A 16,967-nucleotide genomic window follows, 5' to 3' on the forward strand; every position below is an offset into this window, starting at 1 on the left:
GTAAAATTGTGTCTCATAATTGTCAAGATAATAAAACTAAAAACTCTAATACCAAAGGCGACATTAAAACCACTAGCAATTTTGTTATTTCGTTTAGTCCCTAATTGGGCAAACAAATATTAGTAAGAAATGAGTCCAATGTATAGAGAATTTTTCTAGAGCGTTTCTGGATTTATTCTCCCCCAAAAATTTAGAATCAGAAAGAAGCGGGAGCAACTAATGTTGTTCAGGTCTGTCACTATGCAAACAGTGCTCAGTGTTGGGGTTGTCACTTGTTTAGCTGATCCCGTCCGATAATCAGGAAATGATTGATACTTTGTAAAAAAAAACACACACAGCGTTGTACGAAAATTGAATAATGCCAGTTTTTCATAACTGCATAATTGTGCATCTGAAACATTTGTGCTTTTGTGATTATTTAAATTCATAATCAATCTCAAAATTTTGGAGATGGTTCCCTCTCTACGCGCTCACGGGTTTTCATTAAGCGCACTAAGCCTCCTATCCTGACTAATCAGGATATCTGATCCAGGGCGTTAAACCTATGGTGGGACAGGAGAACAGTTTCGCGGCCTTTAGAAGAGAAACTCGCACAACATAGCTGCAAACAAATAGATATTAGTTTTGTTGCATTTTCTGTTAAACGTTTCAATACCATTTGTTTTTATCTGCTCACGTATGCTTGCTCTAATAACAGGTTTGAATTCAGCTTTGATTGTTTTATTTGGAAGGTAGAAGTTTGTACGGCTTCTAATATATGACATTTTTCATTTTTTTAATTTTTGAGATGAGAATGAAACTTAATCGAAGTTAGATTTGTCAGTTGTTCTTTTGTGATCGAACGTGTCCCCCCTTAAAACTGTCTCGTTTTTATTTTTCGCTTTCAAACAAACGCTATCTAAAAGATTCCGCCTTCCTGATTGTCATTATTTTGTTTATTTTAAGTCCTTTTGACTTTAGTTTTTCTAATTGTTCATTGGGATGTCAAAGTAGACAACCGTATTAAAACGATTTCCGTGTTAAAACAATTTTGGGATGAATAAATTGCTGTGTTATTTGACTGAAGAGTGAATATATACTGTGTTAGATTATATGGGCTCTCTGTAATCGGGATGGAAAGAAAATAAAACACATCTTTGCAACCTTTGATCTTTGTTAACCTATCAAGGTTTTTCAAATCAAATTTTACTTCCAAAATGTCTTTCAGTTAAATTTTAATTGCGCCAATCCCGTATTGCTCAGACTTTCCCTACATGGTTCTCGAGAGTAATATTTTCATTTTCCCTAAGCGTAATTGTTAAAGATGGCAAAACTAAAGGTTCAATTTTTATCGGTTTTGGAACACTCTATCGCTTATTTTTAAGATTGTCAAACGGATAACATTAACTAATCCTGGTAAATTTACCCACATCTTAAATACGTCAATTCGATCATGGCTACAGTCCAACAGCTTTCCTCATTTGTAGCATAGCAAGATTTAAACGAAATTGACAGTTTAAAAGTATATTTCTATTGCGGCTGAGCTTAACAACTCAGAAATCAAATTGAATAGCGCTTCAAGGCCATTTCAAGCCTTAAAGCTAGAATAGCGTGACAAGCGAAATTTAATGCTACATTCTATCGAAGCCAAACGGATTTGTTCATTTTGTTCAACATTTATATTTAGCAACTATTATGAGTACGTAATCGTCATATATGAAGTGAAACAGAAACTCAAACTTTAATTACGCAATTATTGCCACGTATTCAAGTGTTCACGATCGCACAAATGTAGCTCAAACGGAGCAAGGGATACCCAACTTGGTAAGCCAGATTCGATGAATTTTGCGATTTTTATACTAATTCAGAGAGTGCGGGGCACCGTATAAGGTATCCCGAACCCCAACTTCAGTGCATTCAGAGAATCTTACGACATAGTAATCTACCACCAATGAGAGATGCAATTTTGACATGTACGGCAGTATAAATAGAGCTTGAAAAACTACCAAAAATCAGTTGAAACTTGCAATTTTGGTCATATTAGACTGACATACAGTGCGTATTGAAGCACACTTTCTTGAGCGGTAAAATACTTGTTATCGTGTCTTGTTTCTGTAGATCATATTAGTGATTGTACAGTTTTAACTTTACTTTGACTTGTGAAAAGAGAATTAACTTTGATATTCTCAAAACTTTCTTTCTGAGGAACGAAGTTCCTAAGTAAGAGAAACTTTGTGCAAAGCATAAAGTCAGTTTCTCTTACTGGCTTTAACGAAGCCAAGCGTAGTTTGATATTGGTGATTATTGAAGCCAATTGAGAAACAAAAGTTTGATTATTGATTTCACGGAGTATTCAAAATTGAGTTATACTCTAATCTCTCTTTTTAGAAGGAGACTCGTTAGGAAGTTAAAAATTTGCATAACTATAGCCAAGTTATAGGGCTACATCTTGTTGGAATTAAATTTCCTAAATTCGACTTATAACTTGAGTTATTAACCAAAACTCAAGCAAAATTTGATTGTTTCGATTCCAATTATTTTGTTATTCTGAGAGAAACAAGTTTGTCATACAGCAAAGCTGAGCGATTAGTTATCAGGAGTAATTGAGCAACAAGTAATACAACGGTAATCTACAGTATAGCGGATAATACAGTTCACAAAAGTTAACTGCAAAAACACAATATCCGGACAGATTTGAAACCGCTGAAACGAACTGGGCGGTGTAAAGTTTTCCTTGACTTTGATAGGAGAGCAGCCGTTAAATTTGGTCCGCCGACCCGGACAGTGGAAGGCAAACTGCTGTCCAATCTGATGAAGAGAGCGCCGAAGGCACCCCCCAAAGAGAATCAAACAAATCAACAGCTCAACGCCGGTGAGGCAGAGCGAAAGTTGCGAGTGCACTTCACAAATTACGTTGAAGAACTAACTTCGCTTAAAAGGAGCAAGCAAAGCAAAAGGCAACCAGGCAATCCTAACACAATCAGCAGAGAGGAGCTTCAATCGACAGCTCAAAGGTACGACAAGAAGCTCCAAGATTTACGGGAAGAAGTCCACACCAAAACAGGGATTGGCTACAAAATAATTGAAGATTCAGATCGACCCAACAAACTAAAGGTCCTCTACCAACAGACTGTTCACCTTCTAGAGGAAGAAATACCCAAGCAACTGCAGCGTCGAAACAAGCTTGTGCCCTATCAAGCTAATTTCGTTGAAGAGCATCTGAAAGAAGCAATTAAGTGCAAAGCAAGTTTGGACTATCATTGGCTTGCATATATAAGCAAAGGCACGCAACCAGAAATGAATGCAGAGCAAAGCAACGCAACCCAAGCAGTGAACGACAGCGAGAGCAACAACTACCAAACGGACAACCCAGTTGCTCAAACAGTGCAAAATGGAGCAACAGCAAGTGGCCAAGAAACGGAGAATGTTTCGGAAACATCTTCAGCAAAGCAAAGGCGAGAGGAAAGGATGAAGAAATTCGATATCGAGTTCGAAACCAAGATGCGACTCGAACAAGCACGGTTCGAGCGAAGGAAGCTAGAGCTGGAAATGCAAATGAAGGAACTGGAAACCAAGCATCAACTGCTGGAGGAAGAGCGTGAGCTAGAGCGCAAAGTGAAGAGAACAGCATTAGAGAAAGATGATGCTCGTTCCCAATCAACTGGTGCTCGAGACAAATCGCCTTTCAATTGGACCCCCAAGAAAAGAGATGTCTCTGACTGGGCCAGCAGAATCAACAACCTTCTAACACCAGATCGATCAACAGCTCGCGTCGAAGTAACCCCTGAAGTGAACAGGCAAAGTCACTTCTCACGATATCGCAGTTCACGAGACCGATCCTCAAGTGTTGAAGACCGAGACGTTTCCCCCCGAGCCGGTCTATTACGATACAACACTGGCTATTCAGGCAGTAGTAGCCTACCAAAGCTGAAGTTAAACAACTTTGACGGGAACCCTCTCGAATGGCCGGAGTGGTCTAGTATGTTCATTGCTACAGTGGATCAACGACCAATACCAGACTCAGAGAAGATGAGTCATCTGAAGACTCTACTGACAGGCAAGGCAAGGTCAGCAATCTCTGGAATGGGCTATTCTGGACAATTCTATGGTGCTGCATGGAATATTCTGGAGAGGAAATTTGGAAGACCTCATGTGATCATTGATGCACAACTGGAGAGCCTTCGCAAAGCAAGTCGGGTGAAACCACAAGACTCAACAGGTCTGATCAGTTTCTCAGTCATTGTTTCGAACTTTGTGAATGTGCTCAAAGAGTACAAGCAGATTGGTGATCTGCAATCAAGCTCGACACTCTATATGGCAGTAGATAAGCTACCCCAAGTTCTCAAAGAGAAGTGGTGGTTCTATGTTGATGATAAAGATGAAGATTGGCCTGATCTGATTTTGTTTGAAAAATGGCTATCAAGGATAGCATTCGTGCACGAAGGGTTTTCAGCTTTCAAGGGAGAGCGCAGAGAAGAAGACCGAAGAAGCACAAATAGAGACAAGCGGTTCTCGAAAACGTCGAACTTCAGTGCAAGTTCCAACGTGAAAGAAACGAAGCAAATGCAAAGTGATCACTGTCCGCTAGCTGATGGCACTCATAAAATATGGAACTATCCACTATTCAGAAACATGAGTGTGAATGATCGGTACGCAGCAGTGAGGAAGCAACGCTTATGTTACGGATGTCTAGGCAAAGGACATGCAATCAAAGATTGTAAAGTCAATGCGTGCGGCATCAATGGATGCATCAAGAAGCACAACCGATTGCTACACTCAGAAAACCAAATGGACGAGGGCAATCATGCAGTCAACGTAAGCGCAGCAACAATCAACCAGAGTAACGAAGTTACTAGCTTTCTTCAGATAGTTCCTGTCTCAATACAGAGCGGTGGCAACAGGCTGAACACATATGCTTTCCTCGATAGTGGATCAACGGTTTCATTCATCGATCAAAGTTTGCAAGAGAAGTTACGGGCCCAAGGCACCGGTGTGACGCTCAACATAGCTGGCATACACGGAACGAAGGATCTGAAGACAGAAAGGGTCCCTCTCAAAATAAAGGGACTACATTCAAAGGTGCATTCAATCGAAGCGTTTGCACACCCGTCAATCTCCTTGGGAAACACAAATTACAACTACAACAAGCTGAAGCAAAGCTTCAACCACTTGAGTGTTTTACCCAACAAAATCTTCAACTTGATGGAAGTTGGCATCATCCTTGGTCAAGATGCTTATGAGCTACAACGACCATTGGACTACAAGATAGGAACACGAAGTGAACCTTTCGCCGTTCTAACAGAGCTAGGATGGGTAGTCAGTGGACCCATGACGGGCAAAAGAAGACAAAATGTTTGTCATTTCGCCTTCACTGAAGATATGAAAGTGGCAGAGAATATTCAAACCTGGTGGGACATAGAAACCTATGCTTCCAAAATCAACGTCGTCAGTCAGTCAAAGAAGGAACTGCAGGCACAAAAGATGCTAGAGAGTACGACAAAAATCACAGGTGAGCGGTACGAAGTAGGAATGCTGTGGAGTGAACCAGAGCCAAACCTACCGAACAACTACAGCTCAGCCCTGGGTCAGCTTTACTCACTGGAGCGAAGATTCCAAAGGGACCCAAACTTGAAGAGTTTGTATCAACATTCAATAGATACAGATGTAGAAAAAGGATTCGTAAAGATATTGGACGAGTCCGAAGTGAAAGGCACCTTCGGGAAAGAATGGTATTTGCCACACCATCCAGTGCTAAACCCGAACAAGCCTGGCAAAGTAAGACGTGTTTGCAATGCCGCATCCAAGCACAAAGAAGTATGCCTAAATGATAAGCTACTGGCAGGGCCTGATCTGCTACGTGGGTTGATTGGAACAATATTCAGATTCCGTGAAGGACCAATAGCCCTAACCGCCGACATCGAATCGATGTTTCTACAAGTGCAAGTTCCCGAACAGGATAGAAGTTGCTTGAGGTTTTTATGGCGTCCAAGAACTAACGAACCTGTTCAGATATACGAATATCAGCGTCACGTATTTGGAGCTAAGAGTTCTCCAACTTGCGCGAACTATGCTCTCAAGCGAGTGGGACTGGACAACGAAGAAGAGTATCCAATAGCAACCAAGGCAATACAAAACAACTTCTACATGGACGATTTCATCAAATCAGTGGAAACCCCGGAAGAAGCAATTGAAGTCTTCAATCAACTACAACCTCTTCTCTCACAACATGGATTTGAACTGAAGAAGTGGATAAGCAACAATGATGCAGTTACCGAAGCAATCCCAGAAGACTTGAAGTCAATCAGCAACACAAAGCAAGTCGAAGTGGAACCCAGTACGGAGGGATCCTCAGTGCTAGGACTACAATGGACCGTTACTGATGACAGTCTTCAAGTATGCAGAGGTACAAACAAGGAAGTTGAAGCACCTATAACCCAGAGGAAGATTCTGTCACTGGTATCTTCAGTATTCGACCCGATCGGATTGTTTGCTCCGTTCAGTGTTCACATGAGACGACTTCTGAAAGGCATCTGGACTAAGAATGGACAACATTGGGACAACGAAGTGGAGCCTAGTGAAGAAGAGGAATTCCTGAGATGGAAAGAACAACTTCCAATAGTGGCTGAAACAAGCATCGATAGAAGATACTTCAACAGAGAGAAGGATAAAACTGAGCTTCATGTGTTTGCTGACGCATCTGAAGACACGATGTGTGCAGTGGCCTATCTACGTTCACAACCAAAAGAATACTCAGCTGACTTAGCATTTGTCATTGGAAAATGCAGAGTGGCACCGATGAGGCATCTTTCAATACCACGATTGGAGTTGCAAGCGGCAGTCATGGCAGTGAGGTTGAAAGAACAGATAGTCAAGGAACATGAAATGAGGATAAATAGTTGCAGTTTTTGGTCAGACTCAACTACGGTATTTCAGTGGATACACAGTTCCCATCGCAAACAACAAGTGTTTGTGGCCAATCGAGTGGCTGAGATACTAGATACAACCGATGTTTCGCAGTGGAAACATGTGAGCGGTATCAACAACCCAGCGGACATTGGCACCAGAGCAATCAACATTGAAGAACTCAAGAGAAGTGAGTGGCTCACTGGGCCGGCCTGGTTAAAACGACCAGAAAGCGAGTGGCCAGAGCAAGTGAACCTAATCTTTGCATCAGATGAAGAGAATATACCCTCATCAGTATTCATGATACAGGCTGAAGAGAAGAAAGCTGTTATCCAGTGGGAACGATTCAGTAACTTCAACAGACTAGTAAATACAGTGGCATACGTACAGAGAGCATTGAACAAACACAAACCAGCAACACTCATAGTTAGCATTGAAGAAAAAGAAAAAGCAAAAGCAACAATCTTCAAGTTACTACAACAAGAACAGTTTGGTGAAGAGATGAAATCTCTCAAAGCTGAAAAGGAAATTCCAAAAGTCAGCAAAATTCTACAATTCTCCCCCTTCCTTGATGAAGAAGGACTTATTCGAGCCAAAGGCAGAATAGGCAAAAGTCAGTTGGACTTCAATGCAAAGCATCCAATTCTGTTACATTGGAAACATCGTGCGGTTGAATTATTCTTGCGAAAGGAGCACAAGGACAATCAACGCGAAGGCACTGAGCATGTGAGAAACATTGTTCAGCAGAAGATGTGGATCCTAGGCATACGGAACGCTTTAAGATCAATCAAGAACAAGTGCGTTACCTGCAGAAAAAGCAGAGCACAAACGATAGCACCAGTCATGGCAGATCTACCCGAAGAGCGGTTAGATGCTTCAACAGCCTTTACAAATGTTGGAGTTGACTACTTTGGCCCTTTCATTGTGAAGATTGGGCGAAGAAATGAAAAGCGATGGTGTTGTCTCTTTACTTGTCTAACTATGAGAGCGGTGCATATAGAAGTGGTACCTAAGTTGGACACAGACAGTTGTCTCAATGCAATAATGAGATTTATTGCTCGAAGAGGCAAACCGAATACGATCATCAGCGACAACGGGACAAACTTTGTTGGAGCTGAAAGAGAGTTTGCAGAGTATGTTGCGGCATGGAACAAAGAAGGGATCGAAGAACATCTAATTCAACGAGGGATCAGATGGAAGTTCAACCCACCCGCAGCACCACACTTTGGAGGAGTATGGGAGCGGTTGGTGAGAAGTTGCAAGAAAGCAATGTATGCAGTGTTGGGGAACAGATCAGTCACCGAGGACGTTCTTTCAACAACGATGTGTATTGTTGAGCAGACGTTGAACGCGAGACCTTTGACTCCAGTCAGTTCAGATGTTAATGACTTAGAAGCATTGACCCCCAATCACTTTTTGCTTGGCAACAGGAACGTTTGCTTACCCTACCTACCATGCGCGGAGGAATTTGTCGATCATCGAAAGCTCTTTCGACAAACTCAAGTCTATGCAAATCTCATATGGGACAGATTTCGGAAAGAATATCTGCCAACTCTGAATAATCGGCAAAAATGGCGATCTACGGCGAACGAAACCCTTAAAGAAGGCGATCTCGTTTGGTTGATCGAAGACAGCGATAAGCGTGGATATTACAATCTAGGTCGAGTTACGGAGACCATCGATGGGTCTGACGGTGTGATTCGATCAGCTATAGTTCGAACGAACGACGGAGTGTACAAGAGACCAGTAGTGAAGCTCGCCCCAGTACTAACTGGAAAAGATGTTTTCGCGATGGAAAACAGGGCCGGCGATATTGCGGCTGAGCTTAACAACTCAGAAATCAAATTGAATAGCGCTTCAAGGCCATTTCAAGCCTTAAAGCTAGAATAGCGTGACAAGCGAAATTTAATGCTACATTCTATCGAAGCCAAACGGATTTGTTCATTTTGTTCAACATTTATATTTAGCAACTATTATTAGTACGTAATCGTCATATATGAAGTGAAACAGAAACTCAAACTTTAATTACGCAATTATTGCCACGTATTCAAGTGTTCACGATCGCACAAATGTAGCTCAAACGGAGCAAGAGATACCCAACTTGGTAAGCCAGATTCGATGAATTTTGCGATTTTTATACTAATTCAGAGAGTGCGGGGCACCGTATAAGGTATCCCGAACCCCAACTTCAGTGCATTCAGAGAATCTTACGACATAGTAATCTACCACCAATCAGAGATGCAATTTTGACATGTACGGCAGTATAAATAGAGCTTGAAAAACTACCAAAAATCAGTTGAAACTTGCAATTTTGGTCATATTAAACTGACATACAGTGCGTATTGAAGCACACTTTCTTGAGCGGTAAAATACTTGTTATCGTGTCTTGTTTCTGTAGATCATATTAGTGATTGTACAGTTTTAACTTTACTTTGACTTGTGAAAAGAGAATTAACTTTGATATTCTCAAAACTTTCTTTCTGAGGAACGAAGTTCCTAAGTAAGAGAAACTTTGTGCAAAGCATAAAGTCAGTTTCTCTTACTGGCTTTAACGAAGCCAAGCGTAGTTTGATATTGGTGATTATTGAAGCCAATTGAGAAACAAAAGTTTGATTATTGATTTCACGGAGTATTCAAAATTGAGTTATACTCTAATCTCTCTTTTTAGAAGGAGACTCGCTAGGAAGTTGAAAATTTGCATAACTATAGCCAAGTTATAGGGCTACATCTTGTTGGAATTAAATTTCCTAAATTCGATTTATAACTTGAGTTATTAACCAAAACTCAAGCAAAATTTGATTGTTTCGATTCGAATTATTTTGTTATTCTGAGAGAAACAAGTTTGTCATACAGCAAAGCTGAGCGATTAGTTATCAGGAGTAATTGAGCAACAAGTAATGCAACGGTAATCTACAGTATAGCGGATAATACAGTTCACAAAAGTTAACTGCAAAAACACAATATCCGGACAGATTTGAAACCGCTGAAACGAACTGGGCGGTGTAAAGTTTTCCTTGACTTTGATAGGAGAGCAGCCGTTACAATTTCTTTGTATCATAGTTTATATTTATCTCTTAATTGCCAACAGCCTATATTGCTGAAATTGTCCTTACATAATACATAAAAGCATTATTCCCAATTAATTGTTTTTATGGCACAATTGATGTAAGCAGGCAAAAGAAAAAACCCGTTAGGAAAACCGATTAGCAATGCTGTTTCCCGTGAAGTAGGAATGTAAAACGGATTTGGGTAAATTTTGTTCCCTTTCCAGTGGGTTATAAAGTCGTATAGGTTGGAGTGGATGGTGAAGTTACCAGGATATCTTAATTGATAGCCCTGCAATGTCATTGCAAACATTTATGTTCATTCACATATCTTTATGCTGTTTTACTTTTAACATGCCAAAATCTTTTAGTATGTACTTATCAAACTGATTTTTTTCAAAATTTAATGCATTTTGTCACTCAATCAAATTGGTTACAAAGGACATTCAGGTCAACTATAGACAATAATTTCAATTATAAAATCAGAAGCTATATTTTCAATTTCACGTCGATTATGTCCTTTTTTGGGCAATTGGCCGTTTTGACAAAGAGAAAAAAGTCACTTGTTCTGGTCACAGATGCGGCCACATATTATGAACATTTAACTGGGCCAATACAGACGATCAATACAGATCCGAATAAGCGTGTTAACCTAAGTAGTTTTTAACTACCTCTTAATGTCCTCAATCCCATGTCGCTCGGGTTTCGCTCCTCTGTTTGTTTATATGGTATTATCTGCCCAGAAGGGGTAAAAGACATGCGGAAGGAAACCCTATATGAACGGCTCCTTCCATGTATTATGACTGCGCAACGCTATCATCGCTTATGACGGAAAGCCTAATAACTCGCTTTTTACAATTGCTGATCTGAAATGTCAAAACGGAATCAATTTTTCTCACACTTTAATCCTATATTGATTATCTGATGACAAAATTCTTAACGGAAAACCTTCCAACTTGTTTTCAAAAGCAAAGTACCCAAAATTAGCCCAAAATTGTACCCTATTTTTTAAAAATATCATGAAAACTATTCAGCACCATTATGTTTAAGATGGTTGCATGAAAAATTACCCGATTCAATTTTACCCAATGCCATTATACCCAAACTGCCACTTTACTCAATGCCTTTTAATCTTTTCGTTCAGCCAAAGGGGTGGGTTGTCCCAAAAATGTTCCCCTCAGAAATCCTGGATTTACAATCAATTTCTCTGACGGAAAAAAATAAATATCTGCTTTCGATTATTGATAACATTTTAATAGGTCAATGATAATTGATTCTGTAAATAGTATGCCTGTGAAAAATGTATCAAATTTAGCAATAACTAATTTAGTAAAACTTTCTGATGAAAGAGTATGCTTCTTTATTAAGTTCACTAATTTTGCTCCCAAAGACCACAACCTTTACTTCAAAGGAAGTCATAGATTTTCTTACAGATCTTTTTACTGGATTTTGCCAGGGCTTGTACATTTGATGGTTACATATCAAGTCCCACGGGCCATTGTTTGCGAAATAGTCGTTCTGGTAAATTCAACAAACAAAAACAAAGTAAGCAGTTTGTAAGATAGCATTGAGTAAAATGTCAGCTCGGGTATATTGGCTTTGCTTATAATGATATTGGATAAAAATCAATCGCGTAAATTTTCCTAACATCGTCTAAGATCAAAGATAAAGTAAAAACAATCTCGTGCCTCAGCTCCCCTAATAACATAAAGAATGCTTGTAACAGCAACTAATCACTTGTAATTTTTGCAATATGCAGCTCTGCGCTGATGTGAATACAATGCTACAAGGCATCGCAGTCCAATTTCTCTTTCCAATATCTTTATTGTTACCTTTTTCTACCTTTTAAATTACTCTAATGATCATCAAAAAACCGATAGGATCAAAACAAAACCCCGACCCCTAAAGACCTTATATTGGTGTATCAAGTCGATCTTTGTTGCTCTTCTTTATCTGGACCTTTCAGAATAATTCAAACGACAGCAGAAAAGTTTCTTTCATTCCGCTATAACAAGAACCAGATTCTGAAAATAGAAAACTTCCCCTTGCGATTTGAGCCTAGATAAAACAGCACCCTGAAACTTGTTGAGAACATCAATTTCAGACTCCGCTTAGAGCAAAGTCGTCTGCACCGGTTACTCGACTCAAACAGCAGTTGACACAATTGAATACGAAAACAACTTTGTTACCGGATGCAGATAGTAAACTGTACAAGATCCAAGTGCTCCAAGAAAGCGGTGGTTTAACAAAGACCAGATGAGTGAGATGGGGGCCTGAAAATGACTCTCGGATTAACGCCAAGTCCATTAGGGATTACAGGTGCTGATCAGATCAAATTGACGACCTGCTAGTGAACGCAGAAAGAACAGATTTTGTGAATTACATTTTCCTAGATCTAAATTTAACAAGCGCTGGTTTTTACGGGCAACTACCAGATTCAATTGGATATGATTATCCGGATATCAAAATATATTCTGAGAATCAACAGCAGAAGAGAAAGAAACATGGATGCAATACTGATCAGAAAATTTTTGATAGACGAAAGCGTTGGACCAACTGAGACCCTGAGCGACTCTTGAAGGAAGCTTCGTTACTCAAGCAGACAAAAAAGTTTATGTTTTCATGGACAGGTTGGGTAGGCATTAAAAATTTTGGCATCTGAGGGCCTAGCACCAGTTAACAAAGCAACTTTTGAAGTTTTGAAACACTTGCATCCATTTTTCATAGGAAAGAATTTCTTGAACAATTATAGTCCTATTCCTCTTATAAAGTAGCAAGGCCATGAAAACGTTCTCGGCGGATTCGCTACAATCTGTATAGTGCATTGCAACCAATCAATCCGAAGCGCGGATGAAAGCACTTTTTTAATTTGTGATTACTGACTGTAGAGGGGGTTGTCCTAATTTTTTTCTCAACATCTTTGCAGTGCTTCACTAACAGCTTTGTAATTAGTTAAGACAAAAGGGGCGTCCTTCCCCTTACATTAGGAGACGTTTTAAGGAGGCTTACGGCAAAATGCTTGTTCCTGGAAGCCAGCAGCGAGGCAGTATTTCCCTTGGAAAATTTACAATTCGCTGTCGGATTTCATTGTGGCATAGAAGCAACTATTCACTCAGCAAATATTTCGTATTTGAAGAGTTATTGAAATCATCGTTTAAATCAAACGTTCTGCGGATTGATTTTCCTTTTTTTTCTACTCTGTAGTATGTAGTTATGTTCTGAGAGAGTGTATTAAACATTTAAAAAGTATAGCTGCGTTCATCAATTTTTGATACTCACAGTTTTTGATACTCCAATGTTTTGTGTCCAATGTTTTTTGGGCTCCTGGCAGGTTCAGAGGAACAAATTCTTGAAAGTTTTGGAAGTTTTTTGGAAAGTTTTGTACAACAACGCACCAGAACGTAGAATTTTTCTCTTGTTCGACAATTGCACACTCTGATCACCGGTTGAGTTAAAAAGCGTTGGAAAGAAAAGAAAATGAAACCCCGTTGCAAGACTAGAGGTGCCAGGAGCAGCGATTCAAATTACAGAACATGTTGCAAGTAATATAAAGAAAGGGATAGACAAAATTTTTGTTGTTTTGGATGAACCAATTTTCCTCGACGACCCACAAAACTCCTTAGGAATTCTACTTAATTGTCTGGTGGCATCAAAAATGATGTATTCCATCCGCTGTAGCCTTCCAAAAGCATCTTTTCAAAAGATCCCTAGATAAATCTGACGATAAGCGACGGAGAGATTTCGAGAAGATTCTGAGTACCACTCGCAGTAGAGAATTGTAGCGCCAGATGACACTACCGATGAGTATATCAAATTTAGGCCTTCTGTGTTGTCTTGACCAGTTAGCATATGTTTTCAGCACCGTAACATCGCTTGATGTTCTCGTTTCATGTGTTGTTGGTCAAAGTCATGTGTTGTTGATGACAACAATTTCCAGTTGAAATATATTAGTCTCAGTTCTCTGGACCAGCCGGCCTTTCATCAGGACGAAATCCAAGAAATTCTCGACAAAGAAACGTTTTAATCACTAATTGAAAAGCAGTCCTAAGAACGAAAAATAAGGTTTGTATCAATGTTTCGCGTTCTTATTTGGGCGCATAGATATCAGCACCACAAATAACCACCCTGGGTCTTCTTTTGATGGCAATTTGAATTTCAGGTAAGGAAAATTATACGGATTAGTCTTACCTGTTGATATTTCAGAGAAGAAACTGGTACACTGGACGTATTTGGTGACTACGCTGATTCACGTCATGAGCCTGGCGATACATTAGCCAGGCATGATAAAATTTACAAGAGCGATTTATCAATTTGCGAAGCGGCACAGTTGGACACGGGAGTTGAGGAGAAAAACCTTTTATCACACAGCAACTCACGGCCACGTGTTTTCCATCTCGAAAAGCAAGTAGGCTGGCTGCCCTGAATAAGACTATGACTCCATCGTTGCGATTCAGCTCAACTGTAAATGCAGCTTTGAGGGCTCGCTATGATCTCAAAGCAGATGAAGACAGGAAGTATGGCGTACATGTAAGTAGTGATTCAGAAAGAGGCATTCTTTTTGTTCCACTTGCTTTAGAATTTCTCGAGAGTTTCTCACAGACATTGAGAAAGGCGCTGATGAGAATGGCTGTGGTTGCTGAAAATAGTGTCTTTATTACTTAAGGTGCGTCAGTGATCTTAACAAATCAAACAGTCAATTTCCGCAGTGGCTATTCGACGAACGGCATACATTATATTTGTTAGCACCCAATGGGATCCCTCATTGTGTTGGTAGAATCCTACTCAAAAATAAACTTAAAAATTAATCAGTAATTCTTTTACCTTCTCTATAGCTATGGGCGGAGAGATTGAAATTAACTGCCAAACAAGAAGATCATGCTGGTCATGAGTATTATACTAAGGCACTAAAAACGGCATTTTGTGGGTTGCAATTTCAGAATGTGCCGAAAGGAACGTTTCATCATTCTGGAGTTGAACTGATTATAACTCTGCGATTAACTAAGATTCCAAAAAAATTCTAATCAAAAAGATAAATTGATAGAATTTTTTTTAAAATGCAATCTGATCTTGTCCAGTACTGATAAAGATAATCCAATTGTTGAAAAAATTTTATACTCTGTGCTAAAAAGTGAAAAAGATGTATTCTTTTTACAGTACCATTCAACGTAAAACTTTTATTAAAACAGTTTTGTGAAAAATATTTAAAACCCTGACTATGTAGCTATTGTTCAGTATACAAGTAGTTTTCAGTATAGTAGTTTTAGTTATAAAAAACTTCCAATACTTGAGTTGAAAATTAAGTCAGTTTTCTCTAAGTTAAAGGGAAACCTATTGGAAACATTGATTTTTTACCCTAGGGATTTTTACTAAGTCTGATTCAGAGTCAGTGTCAGTGTAATTTTAAGTAAAAGTGATTCTGACAGAAAGGCAGTTTTTGAGTAGGAATTTGCATTTTTGTCCTTAAGGATAGAAATTTTAATTATCTTAAAATAAGAAAGTTACAACTATTACTCACGGAATAAATCCAGGTAAACTTTTGTCAAATTTGCATTGGAAGCAGTAAAACAGTAAATTTGTAAACTTTTCGTTACCAAAGTTGATTGATGTCTTTAATTTTGTGCTTCAATGATATGTAGTACTGTTTTTTTTGCAATTATATTTAACCGCTTGGTTGTATTTTCAATTTACTAGTTGCAAAAAAGTCATTATGCAAAAAACTGTTTAAGTCACATCAGTAGGATCAAACTGAAAGAACTTCACCTTAGACCACGTGATGCGGCTTAGAGAAAACTGGCAAAGTTTTAGCTCGATTTTATCAGTGAACATTACCGGCATTTTTTTTACTATTTAGAGGAGTCAAGACTCCTGTCCATTTGCAGTCGACTTAAATAAAATTCAAATTAAATAAAAATCAGATTCGCAATGAAATTGATTCCGAAAAACAGGTTGTTTGCCTGCTAAGCATTTTACAATTTTTTTGTCAATTGGTTTATTAAATTTTTTATCGAATTTAAGGACCTAAACTAAAAAACAAATTAGCAGTATTTCCGTTGCCGTAATTCAACTCTTTAATTCTTTACTATCTATAAATTCGATGTGTAATTATCTGAAATAAAATTGCTTGTATTCAATTTTATGCATTTCTCATGACATTTGGTCATTGTATGCCATTTTGTAATTGTTCTTTTTTAAAGATTTGTGTGATATTGATGGCAAGTGGACTTGAAGGAAGGTACTCCGCCAAGACGATCATGTGGGTGGAGGCACTTGCTCAGTGCATTAAGAGATACATTATGGTACAATTCTCTATGTGTGCAATGCTACGTAAGTACAGCAAACAAATCTTATGACCAAAAGTTTTTTTAAAGCTGTGCTATTGAGATAAATTGAAGTCTATTTCCAACGTACTCTTTTGAGTTTGGCTTTAAAATGGAGTAAAACTTGCTCAACCTGTATAAAAAATAACTCAAAAGCGGGAAAAGCGCAATTATTTTGATAAACGTAGAAAACAATGAAGCAAAAATAATTAGCGAATTGTACTTATAACTTTTATGAATTGTAAAGAGAAACGAGAACTGGGTGCTTGTGTCTAGATCTCTGATAAAAGCTATCAAAATATTTTTGATACAGATAACAAACGACAAAAACAAGAAAGACAAAAAATACCCACAGAGTAATGAAAACTCCCGATTTAAGTCTTTTTAGCTGGCTACTTCAAGTTTTGAAAAATAATTAGAATTCATCATATCCAAACTGAAAAGATAACATTCTATTCAAATTACCTGGATTAATAAATAATTCAATAAATGAGCAGCAAATGTTCTCAAGGGAAAAGGAGCTAAAATGGAATTTTTAGCAATTAATGAGAAAAAAAACATTTTCTGAAATTAAATTGAAAAGAAAGAGAGACAAAGCACAAACATGAACAAACTGCCTAAATTGGTCCATAACGACAATCACCTACAAAACAAAGAAGTTTCTTTTTCGGAGGACGGGGTTTGAGTGCAGAGAATTTTTAAGTGCATAGAATCCGTTTATAGG

General features: G+C 38.7%; 1 protein-coding gene across 1 annotated transcript in view; it reads left to right on the forward strand.

Annotated features, from left to right (window-relative positions):
- The first annotated feature begins 1,754 nt into the window (after nucleotides 1-1,754).
- LOC142343343 (uncharacterized) overlaps nucleotides 1,755-16,967 on the forward strand; it is a 32,643-nt gene continuing 17,430 nt past the window's right edge. Inside the window, exons 1-2 of the mRNA XM_075395227.1 lie at nucleotides 1,755-1,803; nucleotides 16,121-16,250. Coding sequence (XP_075251342.1) covers nucleotides 16,136-16,250 — 115 coding nt within the window. The 5' untranslated portion in view covers nucleotides 1,755-1,803; nucleotides 16,121-16,135. The remainder of the gene's footprint in view (nucleotides 1,804-16,120; nucleotides 16,251-16,967) is intronic.

Source organism: Convolutriloba macropyga, chromosome 1, assembly GCF_964194025.1.
Source record: "Convolutriloba macropyga chromosome 1, txConMacr16.3, whole genome shotgun sequence".
Classification (NCBI taxonomy): domain Eukaryota; kingdom Metazoa; phylum Xenacoelomorpha; order Acoela; family Convolutidae; genus Convolutriloba; species Convolutriloba macropyga.